Source organism: Cyprinodon tularosa, unplaced genomic scaffold (genome assembly GCF_016077235.1).
Source record: "Cyprinodon tularosa strain WSP-4 unplaced genomic scaffold, ASM1607723v1 ctg560, whole genome shotgun sequence".
NCBI classification, from domain to species: Eukaryota; Metazoa; Chordata; class Actinopteri; order Cyprinodontiformes; family Cyprinodontidae; genus Cyprinodon; species Cyprinodon tularosa.
This window is the reverse complement of record NW_024039297.1, coordinates 575,830-597,494: the sequence shown is the minus strand read 5'-3', so window position 1 is coordinate 597,494 and position 21,665 is coordinate 575,830. Positions and strand designations below refer to the sequence as shown.

Below are 21,665 nucleotides of genomic sequence, written 5' to 3'. Positions count from 1 at the left end.
GCAGTGGGAACACATGAGAACATTTCGTATTTATCAACACTCTGTGCTGGTTTCTCTTTCATTTTGGTACGTCTGTTTCTCGCAGCTCCGATGAGGAGAAGGAGAGCAGGAAGAAGCAGGTCCGTCCACTCTTCAGACACTTCAGACGTATCGATGCGTGTCTGCAGCCCCGCGAGGCCTTCAGAGGCTCAGACGAAAGTACGACGCCCACAGATACCTGCACACACACTGCTGCGCTCTGATCTGTAAACACACACAATCCAAATGCAAACACAGCTGCAATCTGCGGTTGGGATAAACAAATCACGAACAGACACACCCTGAGCAAACGCACATCTGAGGTTTGGATTTTTAACTTCAAACACAAAGAACAACCCAACTGTTTAACTTTTTCAGACTTTCTGCCGCAAAACAGGCAGCAGTTTGACAGACCACCAGTAGATGGAGCTAGAGCATCCATGAGGACGGATTTCTGGATATTCTATTCAGTTTATTTCTATAGCGCCAATTCACATCATGTCATCTCAGGTCACTTTATAGACCAGATCAACCAGATCATCCAGTCAGATTGATTCAAAGTTTTCTATCTAAGGAAAACCAGCTGATTGCATCGACTCATTGACTCTTCAGCAATCCCTCACACTAAGCATGCTTGTAGCGACAGTGGAGAGGAAAAACTCCCTTTGAACAGGAAGAAACCTCCAGCAGAACCAGGCTCAGTGTGAGCGGCCATCTGCTGAGGCCCACTGGGGTTCAAGGAGACAGAAGCAGACATAGAAAAAGAAGCATAGATACAAAAGGCAACTGTCAACCAGCTCCACAGGCGGCCCCGTCCAGGAAACACACAGCCAGGCAGACGAGCTCCGAGCCAGCTCCCATGTCAGAGGATGAAGAGAGCACATCCAGTCAGTCACAGTCAGAGAAACAGGACTACACTGGAAAACAGGCCAAGCTCCAACATCTAGAAACAAAGGTGTTGATGGCAGCAGCACAGCTGATATTTCTCTCCAGGATGGAGTCACAGCCAAACAGGAACAGACCAGATGAAGCTACTATGAGAAAAAGCAGAGAGAGCAGAACGTTAGAGATTGAACTAACAGATTCTGCAGAGTGGGAGAATAGAGATAGAATGAAGCAGAATGATGAAAAAGGGGTCCCTATGTCCTCCAGCAGTCTAAGCCTATAGCAGCAGAACTATAGAGATAGCTCAGGATAACCTGAGCCACTCTAACTAGAAGCTTTATCAAAAAGGAAAGTTTTAAGCCTAGCCTTAAAAGTAGACAGGGTGTCTGCCTCACGGACTAAAACTGGTAGTTGGTTCCACAGGAGAGGAGCCTGAGAACTAAAAGATCTGCCTCCCATTCTACTTTTAGAAATTCTAGGAACCACTAGTAAACCTGCAGATTGAGAGCGAAGTGCTCTGTTAGGAACATAAGGAACAATCAGATCTCTGATATCAGATGGAGCTTGGCCATTTAAGGCTTTATATGTGAGAAGGAGGATTTTAAATTCTATTTAATATCTGAAATATTCGGGGGTGTTTGCAGTCTTCTGCAGGGTGTACACCCCGGATCACTCATACGTCACCATCCGGAGCCGCCTGTCCTGTCGGGTCGGAGAGATTCTGGCGCTGGTCAAAGAGAAGCTCCAGTACAGTGAAGACCAACCAGTTCTACCGGGGAACCTCATACTGGTGGCCGTCACCTCATCCGGAGGTCTGTAAACCCGCATTTGTTTGTTTTTTTCCGCCTTTCTGCTGATGTCTGAAGATGACGTCACCAACTGTGTCTGTAGAAAAAGCCGTTTTCCGTCCAAGCGACGAGGCCGTCTTCACCACGCTGGGAGTCAACACCCACCTGTTCGCCTGTGAACCCTCTGAACTGGACTCCCTGGTGAGCATCCATGTTATTGATTTGGTTTTTAAAGCTTGATTGATTGTAGAGTAACAGCAGCCAATGAAATGGGAGATCTCTGAGAGCCACTCTAGCTGAAGCTGATCCTGCAAAACAAAACAACTAAAGATAAAGACAGTTATCCTCTGTTAGGAACGCCAGATAAAAACAGGGAGAAATTCAGTTTGGAAATATTTCAGTCTGAAAGCAGAACATTTAATTTTAATGTTTTTTTTCCTATAAAGATGATGTGTTGAAACCAAAGTGAAATTTCTTTTGCTCATAATGTTGGACAGTAAAGCAGTTTCTGGTTCTAAATAATCACTTCCCCTCCAAAAAAAATAATAAATTGAGACTAGCTAACATGGCGGGAAGTTGGGGTGCCGCAGCACCCCTAGTGGTGAGAGGGAGACTTTTTTTAAAAATGTAATAAAAATAAAATTTTAATGAAAACAGCACAATTTATAATTTTATAAATTTCTTATGAATATGTTGTGAAATTATTTTTTTTTTACTTTACTATTACATGTATTTGATTTTAATCAAATTATTTTTATAGCCTAACCAACTCAAGTTCACCAAAGTTACGTTGTCATGGCAACATCAAGCAAGCTAGTGGTCGCTGAGTAAAGAGGTTTCCCCGCAGCAGACTAGTAAATTTACATAGTCTAATAAAAAAAAAAAGGATTTTGGATTTTTTGGGAAAACCACAACCAGTGAAGAAGAACTCTGTTACCTCAACCACGACATCAGAGAGCAGCAGGAGTTAGGCGACTATCTGCGCCTCCAGGGTGAACAGATGTCCCGAAAAAATCGGGAAAGTCACGAATTCTAAGCTTTTGTCCCGAATCCCGAATCTGGCTGTGCGTGTCCTGAAATGTAAACCTATACCAAATAATAACTTTATAACCCCAGGTACACATCTCAAACTATTAGCAACAGCGCCGCCAATAGGCTGCTTGCACAGCCCTAGATGTGTTAAGTGGCGGGCTTTAAAGGGTTAACTGTCATGGTCGCCATAATCTCTACCTCACTGCCTGACTGACTACTAGCTCCATCACCTGTATCACAGCAGCAGGGGCCTAAGAAGTAAAATGAAACAAAACAATAGTTTTCGTTGCGATCACTGAGCCTGGGAGCGGCCATCTTTACCCAAATATAGTAGCCCCTCCCTCCTGCCATCTTCCAGCAGTGACGTCACGGTGCGGTAAGCCTAGCGCCATTCTCCCCGCTTTACAAGCTAAATCAATGGGAACTACTAGACACATCTGCAATCAACAACAATTATTGAAGATTTCCAGAGGACTTCACCATTGAAATTCACCAGAGCTATAGTGAAACTGACAATGCCCACGTGCATGGCAGCTGGATGCTGGAATACATCGGGTAAAAGTGAAAAAAAGAGTTATTCCACCTTTCTGATTCCTGATCCTCCACGGACGGGTTGGTCGTTGGATCGCCAACTTGAAGAGGGAGGATTTGCCATCGAACTTTTGGCCAGAGAAAAAACCCGTAATATGTAGCCAACATTTGGAAGAAGAATGTTTTCAAGATGACTTGGATAATAGCGCGTTGTGACAAACACCAGATACAGCACTGGGACTTGATCAACAGCCGATACCGCACCGTGACGTCACTAACCAGTAGGTGGCAGTAGTGTTCTTTGACAAACATGGATGCCTCCAGTAAAGCACATTCACATGAAAATTACTCTGAATTAAAAACACTGATCATTTATTGAACAGGATGGAATCATTTCAGATTTAAAGAACTTTTAAAAAGTTTGAATTCTGAATATGAGCAACTTTTCCTTTAAATGTTCATGCATTAGGCTAACTTTTAGAGTTTGCACCACAGGTATGTACTTGCAGCACGTTTGCACCTTCTACCTGCAGTATTTTCTCCTTTAAAAGGAATTGAATCAAATCCCGCTGGGTTTTGATGGGTCAACATTTTTTCTTAAATTAATTTAAATGGATCCAAATTTAGACACACAAGCAGTGAAGTTCAGCTCGATTTGATAAACAAATAACCAAAAGTACAAAAGGAGCCGATGTTTATTGGAAGCCCTGGAATTTCTTCCGATAACGTTGAACGTGTTTGGGCAGTTTTTCTTCCGTGGAAAATGACAGGAGTTAGAATCAGGGTTACCTGTACTTTCTGTTTGTGTTTGTCCTGATAATAAGCAGTGCATCAAACATACTTTTCTCAACCCTCTCTACAGACTCTGCTCTTTGGCTTGAGGTTTGTTTTACTCACAGAAACCTGGTTTACCTGTAAATTATAACTTAATCCTCCAAATGAATTCAGTAACCTTTTATTGCAGCTTTAGCAGGTTTTAAACCACTTCAAACCTCCTTTAAATATTAAATAAAAAACTGAAACCATCCCTGACATGGATGCAGACGAACGACTGGAATAGGAAGCTCATTTTACCAAATATGGTCATTTTCCTGCACATGCGCCATCAGCTCATTTATAGATATACATCCGGGTCACCCTCAGTTTTTATTTTGTTAGAAAGACCAAAATGACATTTTCTCTGCCCAAAAATAGTAAGGATACTAAATTATAATGTATTAAAGGTTAATTAAAAGCATTTAAATCCTTCCTGTGTTATCGCTCTCTGCCTGATCTGCAGAGGAAATGGGATGCTACGCTACTTCCGGGAGCTAACTCTATCAGCTTTGGATTTAAACATAAATCTAGTCTTTTTGAGTTTTATGTTTTCTTTTGGTGCTAACATTATGCTATATATTGCATAATATAAAGAAAGAAACAACTAAAATGCAGATAAAGCTGGTTTAATCATATTTAGCCGGACTGCTCTGATCGTGTCCCATTATGACGTCAGAGAAGCAGTTTAATGGGGAAAATGTAAAAAGCATCAAAATTGCATCAGAAAAGTCATAAAACATTTTTTTAAAGATGTGTATTAGCATTCTTTAGCGTTTTAAGGATATAGATAAGTCATTTTAGTACCATATTTAACTTATTTATGGACACTGATGTATATCTGTTGACGCGTGCGCAGAACGGATCGTGCTTCCGGGATGGATGGAGTAGCGAAAAACATAATTAGTTGCTGTTGACCTGTTGCATAAAACACTGACCTTTGACCTCTTAGAGTTCTCTGTAAAGCGATCCAGTGAGACCACAGCTAACACTGGTGGAGGTGTTCTGTCAGATGAACATACCCCGTCAGACCAGCATTCCCAGTCAATACGAATGCGTAAGACGTCCGATTTACTTTTATACCTTCAGTTTTGTACGAAAAATAAACTTTAAACTACGTAAACGGATGAATATCCCTTTAGTCATGGACAAAGAAAAACATCATCTCAGCCCCTTTACAGGAGAGCAGAGGAGTCCGACTATTCATCCAGGCCAACAATTCCCTCTAACGACCTAATTTCAGAGACATAGACAGGTATGGGGCATTGCAGGCTAACAAAGAAGTCAAACGACCCCCATTCCAAAGGGGGGGACCCGTTCATCCGTTTCTATTTACATGTTTTCTAAACTAAAACCACGCTTTGTTGGGCTGCTGGATAAAACCTGGAACTAAACACTATTTCTGACATTTTGAATTGAAAAATCTTCCTGGATGGAAGAGAAACGTCTTCAAACTTAGAAACAAAGTCCAGAGGATTGATTTTTAATTTTTTTGGAATGACTATAACCTGGATGACTGAGAATCTTCACCAACAAAACACCCCCGAAAAAATAACTTAAGGTCAGACCGCCATACGCTTAAAAAAACTAGCCTCGTGAGACCATCCTGATCTTGCGAGCTTTCAAGGTTTCACTCGCAGATCAGTCTGGAGACTCTCCGTTAAAGAAAATTTGGAGCCGTTCACCAAACGAACGTCCAATCAGCGTTGGCTTTGAGGCGGGTTGAGGTGTGACGCAACGAGAAGCGCGACAGTTCAGTCTAAAGAACATGGCGGCGTCAGCCGATGAAACTAGCGTTAGCGTGGCTATCGAGCAAGTTTTATCGGAATTACAGAGTATTTCTTCACTGAAAGAAGAGGAAAACACTGATCTGGAGGCTTTTCTCAGAGGAAAAGATGTTTTTGCTCTTCTCCCGACTGGTTTCAGCAAGAGCAGCCTGGCTGTTAGTACGTCATATGCTCCGTTGATCTGATTGGTTTATTTGGCCCGTCTATCACCAACATAGGCCAATCAGCTAACCAGTATTTTCGCCCCTTCCCAAAATGACTTCAACGGAAGGTTTCCAGATGGATATGCGGAGCAAATCCATCTGGCAGAGTCAGGTTATCAAAAAACACCAAAACGTAAGTAATTAAATAGTTTTATCGTACATGACTAAAGGGATACATGCCCGTTGAGGAAGTTTAAAGACTATTTTTCGTACCAAACTAAATTGATAAACGGGTATTGACTACGCTGGTCTGACCGAACAGGAGCCTGCCTTTTGCTCTTTTTGTTTCATGCAGGCCTGCAGGTTCTGATCCTTTCTCTCATGGGCGTAGGTTGACATGGCGACAATAGGGACATGTCCCTAACAAAACTTTGGACCGACCTTTTGGTCCCTACCAATAACTCGATGTCAACAACATGTGATCTATTTTCCTCTCGCAGCTCTGCTGCCAAAATTCGCCGTAAACTTGGATTCAGTTTGTAAGAGAAATTTAAGACGCTTCGTTTTGATGTGACCTCCTGCAGCTTCCTCTTCCTGAGGAGATCCACTGGACGCCTGGCGACAGCAAACTTCATGACATGTCGGCGGAGGAAGTGGCCAATCAGCTGGTGGTGTTCGACTGGGAACTTTTCAGCTGCGTTCATGAGGTGAGAGGAGCCACTGATGAAAGCTTTAAAACCCGTGATGCTCTGATGAAAGAAAACTGAATGTAAGAATCGGAAAATCCCGATAAGAAAAAAAAAGTCAGCTGAACTTTTCAGCGTCTGGTTGAGAATCGACACAAAAAGTGATCAATCAAATTCTGCCCGAATAATTTCGTTTTGAAATGCGCCCCCTGCAGGTGGAGTTCATCTGTTACGTATTTCACGGCGAGCAGTCGCGCTGGCGCCCCCTAAACCTGGAGCTGGTACTGCAGCGCTGCAGCGAGGTGCAGCACTGGGTCGCCACGGAGATCCTGCAGTGTCAGTCGCTGCCGAAGAGGATCCAGCTGCTGCGCAAGTTCATCAAGATCGCAGCGCTGTGAGTCTGACGGCTCCTCTCTTAGCCTCAAACATTTTAATAAAGAAACATCATCAGATTAGAATATTTTTAATTACATCTTTAATTTTATACAGAAATTAACCTGAAAAGACTCAAAAACTGAAATAAAAAAAAACGGATTAGTTTAACCCCCTGAGCCCAGAGGCTCTTAGGGGCAAATTCCACCTGAAATTCCATTAATCCAGTGAATTAAAGCAAGTTCAGCTCCCAAACTATACATTTAAATAGAATTGTTTGTGTTTATGTGACAGAAAGACATTGAGGAATATTTTCAGGTGGAACCGCTATTTTAAATGTCACCATTTCTGATTTATAGGTGATTAAACTAAGAAAAAATTAGAAATATTTAGCTTTGCCAATTGTTTTTTTCCAAAATAAACTGCAAAACACCATGAAAGCCCATTAGAAACTCTGGATGAACCTCAGACTTTATAGATCCACATCTTGACTATAAGTCAAGCTAATCTGGACTGAAGAAGTTGAAGCATGTTTGTTCCACAAAGGTTTAATGGGCAGAGTGCTAGGAGGAAATATTTTTCCACTCATAAAAGGGAATCTGTTCAGAGAAATAAGCTGATTTCCATTATTGGAGACTTTCAGCATGAGGCAAAGTCTTTGCTCCTCAGATTTAGTCGTTGGTTCATTGAAATTTACCAATAAAATCACCAAACTGAATAGAAAATAAGAATAACAGAGCAGCTTATGTAACGCATGCCGGTTACATCACCTGAAATGGTCGCACAATGACCTCTGACCCCTCCTTGGAAAGGTCTGAGCCTCTAGTTTCCTAAGTGATGGCGGCCATTAGTGGGCGGGGCTAAAAATGAATACCTGCTGTTGAGTCACACATGTCAGGTGGAATTTGAAATCTCATTTTATTTGTTTACAAAGCTATTAAACAAGAAGTACTTGCGAAAAAATTATTTTTGAAACATGTTTTATTAAATTGGAAGGCATGTGGATGAAACACCATGTGACTGTGTTTTGGCACGATCCTTGAAATCTTTATCAACAGATATTAATGTGATTCTGTTTGAACTGAATCCCTTGATTTATTCCTCAGCTCTCTGCTGCCTCCTGCTGTTGAAGCTGTAAAATTACATCTTTCTTCTACGTTTCAGCTGCAAACAGCAGCAGGACCTGCTGTCCTTCCTGGCCGTGGTTCTGGGTCTGGATAACCCAGCTGTCAGCAGACTGAGGCTCACCTGGGAGGTACGACCCGGCGCCGTTAGCGTCCATCGGCTGCTGCCCAACCGCAGCTGTTTCTATAATGAAATCTGTTCTGATGTGTTCAGGGTCTCCCAGGGAAGTTCAGGAAGCAGTTTCAGCAGTTTGAAAGCCTCGCTGTGAGTAACTGCTCAGCGTGCAGCCATCAGAGCCGAGCCAGTCCATAAACGCCACGCTTACCTCTGACTTTTTAATCCTGCAGGATCCCTCCAGGAACCACAAATCCTACAGAGACCTGATGACCAGCCTGAGGCCTCCGCTGATCCCGTTCACCCCGCTGCTGCTAAAGGGTGACTCACAACCTGCAGATTAAATTCTATTCAGTTTATTTCTATAGCTCCAATTCACATCATGTCATCTCAGGTCACTTTCCAGTTCACCAGATCATCCAGTCAGATTGATTCAAAGTTTTCTATCTAAGGAAAACCAGCTGATTGCATCGACTCATTGACTCTTCAGCAATCCCTCACACTAAGCATGCTTGTAGCAACAGTGGAGAGGAAAAACTCCCTTTGAACAGGAAGAAACCTCCAGCAGAACCAGGCTCAGTGTGAGCGGCCATCTGCTGAGGCCCACTGGGGTTCAAGGAAACAGAAGCAGACATAGAAAAAGAAGCATAGATACAAAAGGCAACTGTCAACCAGCTCCACAGGCGGCCCCGTCCAGGAAACACACAGCCAGGCAGACGAGCTCCGAGCCAGCTCCCATGTCAGAGGATGAAGAGAGCACATCCAGTTAGTCACAGTCAGAGAAACAGGACTACACTGGAAAACAGGCCAAGCTCCAACATCTAGAAACAAAGGTGTTGATGGCAGCAGCACAGCTGATATTTCTCTCCAGGATGGAGTCACAGCCAAACAGGAACAGACCAGATGAAGCTACTATGAGAAAAAGCAGAGAGAGCAGAACGTTAGAGATTGAACTAACAGATTCTGCAGAGTGGGAGAATAGAGATAGAATGAAGCAGAATGATGAAAAAGGGGTCCCTATGTCCTCCAGCAGTCTAAGCCTATAGCAGCAGAACTATAGAGATAGCTCAGGATAACCTGAGCCACTCTAACTAGAAGCTTTATCAAAAAGGAAAGTTTTAAGCCTAGCCTTAAAAGTAGACAGGGTGTCTGCCTCACGGACTAAAACTGGTAGTTGGTTCCACAGGAGAGGAGCCTGAGAACTAAAAGATCTGCCTCCCATTCTACTTTTAGAAATTCTAGGAACCACTAGTAAACCTGCAGATTGAGAGCGAAGTGCTCTGTTAGGAACATAAGGAACAATCAGATCTCTGATATCAGATGGAGCTTGGCCATTTAAGGCTTTATATGTGAGAAGGAGGATTTTAAATTCTATTCTTGATTTAACAGGAAGCCAATGAAGAGAAGCCAAGATAGGAGAGATATGATCTCTCTTTTTCATTTTCATCAGAACTCTGGCTGCAGCATTTTGGATCAGCTGAAGGCTTTTAACTACAGTTTGTGGACTTCCTGATAGTAAAGAATTACAATAGTCCAGCCTTGAAGTAACAAATGCATGGACTAGTTTCTTTGGAGCGTGAGGAAAGAAATGAGCCATTATTATAAGCATCTAATCTGTAGATATACTGGATCCCTGGAGGTTTGCTGAACATTCAGGGACGGTTCAGGTCTGCTCCAAGTAGAGATTATCGCTGCGTCGGTTTCATCCCAGAGGTTCCTCAGGGAGACTTCTGCAGAGGTGATGAGTTCATTCCCAGGTACGACTTAAACCGCTGGGGACGTGTCTGCCTAAAGCTGAGGAGCAGATCCGGTTAATTAGACCTGCCGGCCATTTCTTTGTTCATCTGCAAAGCAAACCCCCCCCTACAAACACACACACTCTTCATCAAAGAGTGTCCTCCTCATTTCCAGCTGCTCAGCAGGATATATGAGGATCTAAACTGACAGAAAACTTTTTCCATCCGTTCAACATCAGCTGCAGTGAGGCAGACGGGGAGAATCTTCTGTTCCTGCAAAGACCCGGATGTTCGTTTGCTTCCTGACCCGATTCCAGTCTGAACACGCTGGGTTCTCTAACAACTCCAGGTTTTCTCTGCTGAAATCCATCTCAGTTAAACGTCTTAAAGCCAAACGATTCGATGCAAGATGGCGTGCAGGAGAGCGCGGATGCTCTGTTTCCATGGCAACACAGAAAGAGAACAGAATGGACCAAAGAGGGTGAAAAATGAATCGTATGAAAACTAATTTGAGGAATGTGATCTGGGAGGAGAAACCAAAAACAAGTTAAGGATAATAATTTTACTCCTTAAACAGATTTTAAACAATCTGTTATAAATAAACCAGCTGATGAGAGCCGAGGATCAGAGTGACTCTGATATGAGCTTGGAGACCTAACAGAGCGGCACCTTTCGAAGGGTTTAAAAGCAGCTGATAGGACAAGAGTCACTGAATGAGGAACAGGTTAGGAACCAACAGGTGGACCTGGTGAGTCGGCCAAACCGAACCCGCAGCATGTGGAGCCTGTACAGGTCCATCAAAGCCGCTACCGACCACCATTAAACAGAAAAACAAAAAATTAAATTAGCATTTTGCCAAATAAAAGAACTCAAACCTCAATCAGAGCCAGCGGTACTTCACACACGCCTATGCAAAGAGAGGTCTGCTGCATCCAGGGCTAACGTTATCCCTGGCCGCTGCAGATGGGCTAACGTGAGCCCTGGCCGCTGCAGACGGGCTAACGTTAGCCCTGGCCGCTGCAGACGGGCTAACGTTAGCCCTGGCCTCTGCAGACGGGCTGACGTTAGCCCTGGCCGCTGCTGACGGGCTAACGTTAGCCCTGGCTGCTGCAGATGGGCTAACGTTAGCCCATCTGCAGCATCCAGGGCTAGCGTTAGCCCTGGCCGCTGTAGACGGGCTAACGTTAGCCCTGGCTGCTGCAGACGGGATAACGTTAGCCCTGGCTATCGCAGACAGGCTGACGTTAGCCCTGGCTTCTGCGGACGGGCTAACGTTAGCCTTGGCTGCAGCAGAAATGCTGACGTTAGCCCTGGCTCTGGTTAGCCTCGGAGCTCCGCTGGTTGCCACAGTCCAGTACTAGAGCTGAGGCTGATGACGTCTCACGAAGACACAAGGATGCACAAGTACACATAGTGAGAAACTGCAAAAAAAAAAACTGGAGTTAAAGGTTGACAGCAAAAATATTTAACTCCCCCTGGCCAGTAAGTTTTCTGCTCTCATTCTCTACCCCTTGTCAGGCGATTGAAAGCTCTGCTAATGCTAATATTAACCTTGCCTGTTCAGCAGTGAAGTACCGACTCCACATTCCCTCTGAGCTCCTTGGTTTCCTACAGTCGGCCTGAAGCAGAATGATGCTCGTTGTCATTTTCTTGTTTTTCTTGTTATTTTTTTGTTTTAAGTGTGAGAAGAATAAAAAACCCAGTCCTTCTTTTCACTGTAGACAAGCCATGATCTGCTTATCTGTTCTCCATTTTTCATTTGGATGAAATAATAGCTGCATGAATCATGACAGCAGACAAGATAGAGGAGAGCAGGAGGCGGGGTTACCAATCTACTTGCTCTGGAGAGCAGAGTTCGCTGCTTTTAGATGTTGTCTCCAAAGTCTCCAGTAGCAGAAAAAAGTCTCTAGATTTGGCGCTAGGAGCTTTTTAGAAATCAAAGTGCTAGAGGGGTCTGAAAAGTGGCTAAATATAGCGACTAAAGCGCTAAGTTGGCAACACTGCTCTTTGCATGGTTTGTTTTCAAATGGTTTGCTGCTGTCTGTTTGGACCTTTCTGAACATGTGCAGCAAATGGACTGATCCAATATGGTGGACGCTGAAGGGGGGGGCTGAGACACACTTAATATTATCAGCGTTCTGATGGCATTTTAGCCAAAGCATTTTTATCAAAAACATAAATAATGTGCACAAATAAGGAATAGTTGTAACCATAAATGCAAACACAGTTTTATGGGGCCCCCAGGAACTTGGGGCCCTAGGCACCTGCCTAGTATTGCCTAATGGTAAATTCCCCCTGACTGACTCATCTCCATTTGTGTCGTTTGCAGATTTGACGTTTCTACATGAGAGCTGCAAAACGTTCCACGGAGAATTCGTCAACTTTGAGAAGATGGTAGGTTTGTTCACCTCTGACTCAGATGTTGGGTGTAAAGTTAAATCTTAGACTTAGACAGATTAATGTGCGTCTTTTCTATACACAAGAGTAAAAATAATAAATATCGTTTAGAACAGCTCTGTAGACATCCTCATTTTTCTTTAAAGTACAGCCGCCATAAGGTAAGCAGCAGTCAAAACACATGAAAACATTAAACATGTCTTTCACATAAGCACTAACCTTGTGCCACTTCGGAGGGTGCAAGTCTTTCAAATAAAGTTTATTTTTAACTATCTTTCCTTCTTTTACTGCATTTCAATCTCAGCCTCTTCTTCTCTGTATTTCGCGGTAGCTACTAACTTAAACCTGGTCACATAGTTTCAAAATAAAGTCCCTTAAAACAAGGTAAAAATGTAAAGCATTATAAATTCCTAAAAATAATGAAGGCAAAAATAATAGCTTAGAATAATTTCACATTGTTATATGTCTTGTAGCAAAATTAGAAACTGTGAAATGTACACCCTAATTATAGATACTGTATGAAATAGTGTTCTATTAAACTGGTCCTATAGTCACTCTATTACAGTTGGAGTAATGTAACTAAAGTAATCCCTCCCTGGGATTATTACAGTATTTCTGATTCCTGGTTGATGGGACAGGTGTTGTGAATGAAACGGTGCCCAGCTTGATTTGTGTCGCTGAATGTGAGCATTGATGACTGAAAGACATCAGTTTGGGCTGCTGGGTTCTGGATCAGTTTGGGTTCTTGTCGCGGTCCGATGCTAACTGATGCTAACGTCTCTATGTTTGTTCCGCAGCATAAAGTGGCTGAGATGGTGAGAACCATCAGGCGGTTCCGAAGCTCCCAGCTGGGTGAGTCTGAACTCCTCCTATCTGTCTCCACCTGCTGGCGTGTTTCTGCCACTGCAGCTGGGAGCGTTTACTGAGGGATGTGTTCTCTTTGGTAGCCGTAGATACGGAGACGTCCCCCTCACACCTGCAGACCAAGGCCTACGTCCGTCAGCTGCAGGTGATCGACAACCAGAACCTGCTGTTCGACATGTCCTGCAAGCTGGAGCCCAAAGACACGTAGAGGAGCAGAGGAGGCAGGCGGAGGAAGAGGAGGTTCAGGACATCAGACTCACAGCCGCTCCTTTTCCTCCTCATCCTGCTGAACCCAAAACTCTCCTGCTTCTGTGCTGCTGCTGCCGACTGATCTGCATCACTGGAAAAAAACCAGAACCATCCGGATCGACCCAAAACCTAAATGCTGGTTCCTAACGCACAGCTGGACCGCGTTTCAGTTTGGATCGGACCGATTCTCTGCAGCAGAAAAATGAAAATCAGACATCAGCCTGCCTCTAAAATCTGCCATTATTAGAAACACTTTGCTTCTGTCCTTTAAAGTTTAAAGTTTCTCTAAGTCTTTGGTTAGAATCAGTTCCTCTCTTTCCAGATGTTCTTAAGTGAGAAACATCACTGGATCAGGCCTCTTCTATTATTCCCCACTATAAAGTTGTTTTTGAGCCCTAAAGGAGATGAGCTGCTGGTGATGGGAATCTTTCTTCACCAGTAGATGGCAGTATTTGTTTAGTTTTTTTCCTTTAAATGAGTCATAGCTGGTATTTCACAGATAAAATCCTTCTGAAATTTTCTTTTAATTCACGTTTGATTTAGGGCTGAAACAATGAATGCGATTAATCGTGATTAATCAATTATTTAAATAATTATCAACTAATTGATTCATCAATAAATCATTAACTTGAGTATAGAGACTCTAAAAAATGCATTTAGCTGACAGAGCAGCCCAATTATAAAAGCCCAAAATAAAAAACTAAACATTTTACATTTGAGATTAAAGAAATCTTTGGCTATCCAATTATTAATCCAAAAACATTTTGATAGATTAATCAATTTGCTAAATAATCGTTAGTTTAATTATTTATATGAGGAAAAACTAAATGGAGTTCCTTTAGGAGTCCTCTTCGTATTTGTTGTGTTTCTTGCGAGGTTAAGGCTGAGAATCGGACTGGTGCGAATGTCAAGCTACATGTAGCGTTAGCAACGTTAGCAGTTAGCTTTGGTTGGTTTACTGTCATTTACTGTTCGCTGAAACATTAGGTACAAAGTTAGACAAGCAGCAACACTTAGTGAATGCCATCAGATGAGTGATCGGTGGAATAGAGACGATAGTGATGCTAGCATGAGCGCTAATGTTAGCACTGAGTGGCGTAAATCGATCAGGAGCAGAACCTCCCCGTTGATTTTAACAGCTGTGTGTTAGGAACCGATCCCTGATCCTGAATCATGGACCAATCAGACCGCAGATAAGCTGCAGGCATCGTCCAATCAGCTTTCAACCAGAGTCGGATTGCAGATAAGCTGCACTGCGACTTTCGGGATCCGCCTTTTCTTTTCACTGACTTCATGGACCAAACGGGTCGCTTTTAAAGAGCTATCTATCTGCAGCGAGAAGACGCCCCCTACAGTAAGCTGCCGGTACTCTGACTCTGGAGGGGGGGGGTTGCTGCAGGCCAGGTCATCTGCAGCAGATCAAACAGGAGCTGGAGGCTACCAGGAACCGACCGCCAGCGGTCCACAGCTAATCTGTAAATGTTTAAAGCAAGGAGGATAACAGCCATCATTTCATTTCACCGCCAACTGAGGTGATCCCTGCTGCAGGTGAACGGGTCCGCCTTGATGCCGGCGCCGATCCCGGCTTCATTTTTCCTCTGGGAGTTCGGGTTGTCAGGCAAAATGGGCGCCGATGTTTTCACAGACAGCTCCAGCGTGGGACTCATGGACGCCGGCGGAGGAGGCGGCAGCGAGCTCAGACTGAACGGATCAGAGAGAGTAGATGCTGGATTTCTACCGATCATCATTTGAAGACAGTCTCTGATTCCAGGCAGTGTTTGAAGATCTAGATGATCTAGATGGGACTCGTCTTCAGGGATCAGTCTGTGGTTTTCTAAGAAGATAAAAACTCTGTAAACCTCCGTCTGATTGGTTAAATCTGAAGTGAAAGCTCAGGAATGGTCCTTTTAGAGAGCATGGTTCTTTCACCTGATTGGCCGGACCTCCAGCCAATCAGCTGCGCTGATGGGATGACATCACTCCTTAGAGGTGATGAAATTCTTCTCCCTACCTGCTGTCACACCTGAACGACTGGTCGGCTCGTCAAAGGACCCGCCTACCTCCGCACGGAGCCGGCTTCTCATTGGTCGGTTCTGACGGGTCCAAGGCAATAAACCCAGGAGACGGGAAGTGGCGCCGGCTGGTCAAAGCACTTTTTGTCAAACCTCAGGGCTCAGAGACACACAGAGGTTCTGTTTACTCCTTCTTCAGTAGAGTTCTGTTCAGTTCAGTCCAGTTGTGTTTGGATCGCTTGGTTCTGTGTTCGTACAGCTCATCACGATGCTGACATATTTATTCCAGGTATAGAAATCTAAAGAGTTGTTTTTAACGCCGCCGGAACTGAAGGCGAGACCAACGAGGGATGGATGGATGGATGGATGGATGGATGAGGGATGGATGGATGGATGGATGGATGGATGATGGTTGGATGGATGATGGATGGATGGATGGATGAGGGATGGATGATGGATGGATGGATGGATGGATGATGGATGGATGGATGATGGATGGATGATGGATGGATGGATGGATGATGGATGGATGAGGGATGGATGATGGATGGATGGATGGATGGATGGATGGATGATGGATGAGGGATGGATGGATGGATGGATGGATGGATGGATCATGATGGATGGATGGATGGATGGATGAGGGATGGATGATGGATGGATGGATGGATGGATGGATGGATGGATCATGATGGATGGATGGATGGATGATGGATGGATGGATGATGGATGGATGATGGATGGATGGATGGATGATGGATGGATGAGGGATGGATGATGGATGGATGGATGATGGATGGATGGATGGATGAGGGATGGATGGATGGATGGATGGATGGATGGATGGATCATGATGGATGGATGGATGGATGGATGGATCATGATGGATGATGGATGGATGAGGGATGGATGATGGATGGATGGATGGATGGATGGATGGATGGATGGATGGTTGGATGGATGGATGATGGATGGATGGATGGATGGATGGATGGATGGATGATGGTTGGATGGATGGATGATGGATGGATGATGGATGGATGATGGATGGATGATGGATGGATGGATGGATGGATGGATGATGGATGGATGGATGATGGATGGATGATGGATGGATGATGGATGGATGGATGGATGGATGATGGATGATGGATGGATGGATGATGGATGGTTGGATGGATGGATGGATGGATGGATGGATGGATGATGGATGGATGGATGGATGGATGGATGATGGTTTGTTAGTCGGTCGATCAGTTTGCTTTTTTACTCCAAACATCTGGACGTTTTCTGCTCCTCTTCCTTCACTGAGATCTTTTTTATCCTCCATCTGTACCATGACATCCAGCTTGAGACCGCTTCTGTTCAGACGCGGCTCCGTCGGTTGAACTGGTTTGAAACCGGGAAGTTCAGAACCATTGAGGACTAGTTCATCCTGTTCAGTGATTCTTGTTTACAAAAATATCTCTAAAGCAGGAAGGTTGAGTCTGGAAGCTCTAAACGAGCCGACTAAAACTGAAATAGATTTGACGGTGAGCCGATACCAGCTGATTCTGAACAGAAGAGAAATTATTTGATTGGACCTTTTATTTAAACCAGAGCCTGAACTTTATTTCCACAGGTTGGAGAACCTCGAGACAGTTTGAAATGTTCCAACATTTAAAGAAATTAGATCCCAAGAACCAGAATCAATCTGAGGAAAGATTCCTGCGTTCCGAATTCTGGAAAACCTTCCATGAACCAATAGCGAAGCCAGATTTTGACAAAATAAATAAATAAATAAAAATAATGTAATTAGAAATATTTAAAATTAGTTTAACATGGACCAAATTTTTGATTTAAACCTAACAAAAATATAAATTTCTACCAAATAAGAGATAAAAAAAAAAAACATTCAAGTTTAAGGATCTTAAATCAGAAGATAAAACTAACTAGTGTCCAAAATAAAGCCAATTCAGATAAATAACAAACAGGAATCTGATTCAAACCTTCAAAATAAAAGCTTTTCTCTTCAGGAACCTCTGTTGAGGTTTTTTTTTTTTCCTGCTGAGATGAAGAACTGGTTCTGGGCTCGGTGATCCGTCACAAAGGTCTCATTGAAGCGTTTTCAAGTTGGTCCAGTCGGGTCCAGAAACCCAGTCACCCATGGACGTAATTTTTTGGGGGGACGGGGGGGGTCCATGTCCCCTGCACTTTGTCAAACAGACATTGGTCGAGCACTAGGACCAAGTGGAAAACCATAGCTCAAGCTGCAGCCCGTTTAACACAAGCCCCCTGATTGGCCGTCCATCTTTATATTAAAAAATACTTTCGTCCCCCCCCTCCACTCCTGAAATTCAGATTCCGTCCATGCAGTCACCAGTCAGCCGACAGCTCTCTCAGGACCACTTTCTGGGCGTGCGCCTCCGTGGATCCCAGCCCGGTTCTGATCCGCTGATCGGGTCCTGAATCTGATCCGGTTCTGGGCCCACAGCCTCCGGTCCGAGCATCGATCAATGCCTCGGCCCCGAACTGGGCCGGGATCCAGAACTTTGGCCGCTTCCAGTCTGAAAACACTGAAAAAACTGTAATTATCTGAAGTGTGTAAATAAAAACTAACGGAGATTCTATTTTATGTATGAATGGACGGAAAGCAGCGCCATCTAGAGGACAAACCTTTCATTTGGTGTCTTTTCTTTGTAAAAAAAACCCCAGAAGGTTTAAGACGAGGATGAAACAGAGAAATTATATCAGAATTTATGACTTTATGAAATGTACAGAAATCTTTTCAGTTTGATTGTTTGCTATCTAAACTTGTTTGGTTTTTATTTGTACAGAAGTGGTTGTTTACATGGAAACTTTCTTTCTTTCTGTGAACATGATTGGAGCAGACGTTCGGAAGGGGGCGGGGCCTCAAGTTTCAGAGTCTTTATTTTAATTTACAGTTTACAGAAAATTAAATCGAATAAGATATTATTTAAAGTTTTGGATTATAAACATAAAAGCATTGAAAAAAAAAACAAAACAGAAATTATAGTTTAATCCTTTTTCCCCCCAAACTAAATAAAAAATAAGAAGATGCTCTCTTTTGAGACGTCCTCTAACTTTGTACTTTCAGGGAAGTTTCAGGGGAGTTTTTTTCTGCTGGAAGAGCCAAATATCAGACAGAAACGTTACAATTTGTTACGTCCGTTCCTGAAAATGAATCACATTCAGTAAGCTACGTTTTGTTAATTTGAAGTGACTATAAAAAAAATAAAGCTGAAATAATTTGTTGAAGGCTGTGTTTGCTGAACTGAGCTGTAAATGTAGTTAAAAGTTGAATTGAATAAACCTTAAATTATTTGTCTCAGTATTGTTGATGTTTCTAATTTTAGTTGGAATAGAAAATTTAGGGCCGAGGGAATTTAATTCAAATTTCTTTGAGGAAAAAAAAGTTTTTCATACATATTCATTTTTAAAATGAAATATAATTAAACAAAAAAGCAATCAAAATTAACAACAATATTCCACTGAGTTGAATTTCCTTTTTATTTCATATTAGGCAAAAATTCATATAAGAATAAATTTTTGTAAAGGCTTTTTGACAAAATTGCACATTCTGCCATTCACCTCTGAGTCTTTAAACATGATGGATAAAACTGATCCAAATGTTGCAGTTTTATCAGCATTTAGAGCAGAAACTGGAGATGATCAGCAGAGGAATCAGAGATCCTGACCCACCTCCTGCAGACGTCTGCTCCCTCTGCTGTCTCACAAGGAACACTAAATAAAATCTGGAGCCTAAAAAATCTCAGTCTGTGTTTTCTGTATTGAGCTCAGTCTGTCAGAAGGGGGCGCCATTTACAAACATCAAGCCTACATGCCTGCAGTGAGACAACAGCCCCTGTTCCATTTCAGGGACTTTCAGCCATTTCTGCGGCTTCATAAACTTTAAGTTGGTTTTGAAACAAAAGGAGGAAAACGGCATCAATAATGTGATTAAAGGGTTTCGTAGTCGATATCTTCCAATCGAGGGGGGTTTACCATTAGGCAATAATACGGCCCCGAGTTCCTAGGGGACCCATAGAACTCTGTCTACATTTATAAATAATACAACTATTCCTTATTTGTGTACATGAATTATGTTTTGGATAAAAAAAACCCTTTCGCTAAAATGCCAGACACTTATCATGAGTAAAATAAATGGGCGTAGTGTTCCCTCGCCCGGACGCGGGTCACTGGGGCCCCACTCTGGAGCCAGGCCTGGAGGTGGGGCACAATCGCAAGCGCCTGGTGGCCCGGCTTTTACCCATGGAGCCCAGCCGGGCACAGCCCGAAGAGGAAACATGGGTCCCACTTCCAATGGGCTCACCACCTGTAGGAGGGGCCAAAGGGGTCAGGTACAATAAGTGATGGGTGGCAGTCGAGGGCAGGGACTTTGGCGTTCTGGTCCTCGGCTGAAGAAGCTGGCTCTTGGGACGTGGAATATCACCTCTCTGATGCGGAAGGAGGCTGAGTTAATGAGCAAGGTTGAAAGGTTCCGACTAGAGATCGTTGGACTTACCTCGACGCCTGGCTCTGGCTCTGGAACCAGTCTCCTTGAGAGGGGCTTGACATTCTTCCACTCTAGAGTTCCCCCTGGTGAGAGGCGCAGAGCAGCATTGGGCATACTTGTTGGCCCTCATCTTGGTACCTTACTTTGGGGTTCACCCCAGTGAACTAGAGGGTTGCCTCCCTCCACATAAGTGTAGGGGGATGGGTTCTGACTGTTCGTGCTTATGTGCCAAACAGATTACCCACCATCTTTGGAGTCTCTAGGGGGGTACTGGAGAGTGCCCCTCCTGGGGACTCCCTTGTTCTTCTGGGGGACATCAACGCTCACATGAGCAATGACAGACCTGGGGAGGCGTGGTTGGAAGCCCAAACTCGATTGGTGTTCTGTTGTTGGACTTGTGTGCTCGTAATGGATTGTCCATAACGAACACCATGTTCAAGCATCAGGGTGTCCATATGTGCTCTTGGCCCCAAGACACTCTAGGCCGTAGTTCAATGATCGACTTTGTTGTTGCTTCATGAGGGTTTGCTGGGAACGTCTGGCAGAGTCCCCCAGGAGCTTTAACTCCCACCTCCAGCAGAGCTTTGAACACGTTCCTAGGGAGGTGGGTGACATTGGGTCTGAGTGGACCATGTTCCGTGCCTCTATTGTTGAGGCGGATAGTCTGAGCTGTGGCTGCAAGGTTGTCGGTGCATGTTGCGGTGGGAACTCTCGAACATGCTGGTGGATACCAGTGGTGAGAGAAGCTGTCAAGCTAAAGAAGGAGTCCTATCAGGCTTTGTGGACCTGCGGGACTCCAGAAGCAGCTGATATGTACCAACAGTCAAAGGTTGCCCTTTGTCATTGTTTCTGTTCGTAACTATTATGGACAGAATTTCTAGGCGCAGCCAAGGTGTTGGTGGCCTTAGTATTGCGACTCTGTTATTCGCAGATGATGTGGTTCTATTGGCTTCATCAGGCCGTGATCTACAGCTCTCACTGGAGCAGTTTACAGCCGAGGGTGAAGCAGCCAGGATGAGGATCAGTGCCTCCAAATCTGATACATTTGGAGGCACTGATGTGGGACTAGCACCATCTCACAGCTCCGTAGTGTTACTGTTAAGAAAGATTTTTTTATTATATTATTTTATTTATGACCGAATCGAAGCAACATAATCCCAGAGTTAAAATTATTTATTTCAAATTGGTCTTTATGTTAAACAAATCCAGGAGTTGAAAAACTGACATTCTTCTTCAGGTTCAGGATCGGAACATTTAGGGGAACAATTTTTGTTTTTACATTTTAAACGGAGACATTTTGAGAGCAGACACATGACTAAAGTGATGAAAGCCATAAAAATGCAGCCATTCTCCTGCAGGACTGGACCCTCCTTAGGACTGGACCCTCCTCAGGACTGGACCCTCCTGCAGGACTGGACCCTCCTCAGGACTGGACCCTCCTCAGGACTGGACCCTCCTGCAGGACTGGACCCTCCTCAGGACTGGACCCTCCTCAGGACTGGACCCTCCTTAGGACTGGACCCTCCTCAGGACTGGACCCTCCTGCAGGACTGGACCCTCCTGCAGGACTGGACCCTCCTCAGGACTGGACCCTCCT

General features: G+C 43.9%; 1 protein-coding gene across 1 annotated transcript in view; it reads left to right on the top strand.

The window, feature by feature from the left end:
* The window catches only part of rapgefl1 (Rap guanine nucleotide exchange factor (GEF)-like 1), a 43,108-nt gene extending 28,894 nt beyond the window's left edge, over positions 1–14,214 (top strand). Inside the window, exons 6-16 of the mRNA XM_038305689.1 lie at positions 86–198; positions 1,548–1,715; positions 1,795–1,892; positions 6,582–6,704; positions 6,899–7,077; positions 8,220–8,310; positions 8,394–8,444; positions 8,528–8,615; positions 12,360–12,424; positions 13,225–13,279; positions 13,375–14,214. Of these exons, the coding sequence (XP_038161617.1) occupies positions 86–198; positions 1,548–1,715; positions 1,795–1,892; positions 6,582–6,704; positions 6,899–7,077; positions 8,220–8,310; positions 8,394–8,444; positions 8,528–8,615; positions 12,360–12,424; positions 13,225–13,279; positions 13,375–13,499 (1,156 nt within the window). The 3' untranslated portion in view covers positions 13,500–14,214. The remainder of the gene's footprint in view (positions 1–85; positions 199–1,547; positions 1,716–1,794; positions 1,893–6,581; positions 6,705–6,898; positions 7,078–8,219; positions 8,311–8,393; positions 8,445–8,527; positions 8,616–12,359; positions 12,425–13,224; positions 13,280–13,374) is intronic.
* Positions 14,215–21,665: the final 7,451 nt, after the last annotated feature.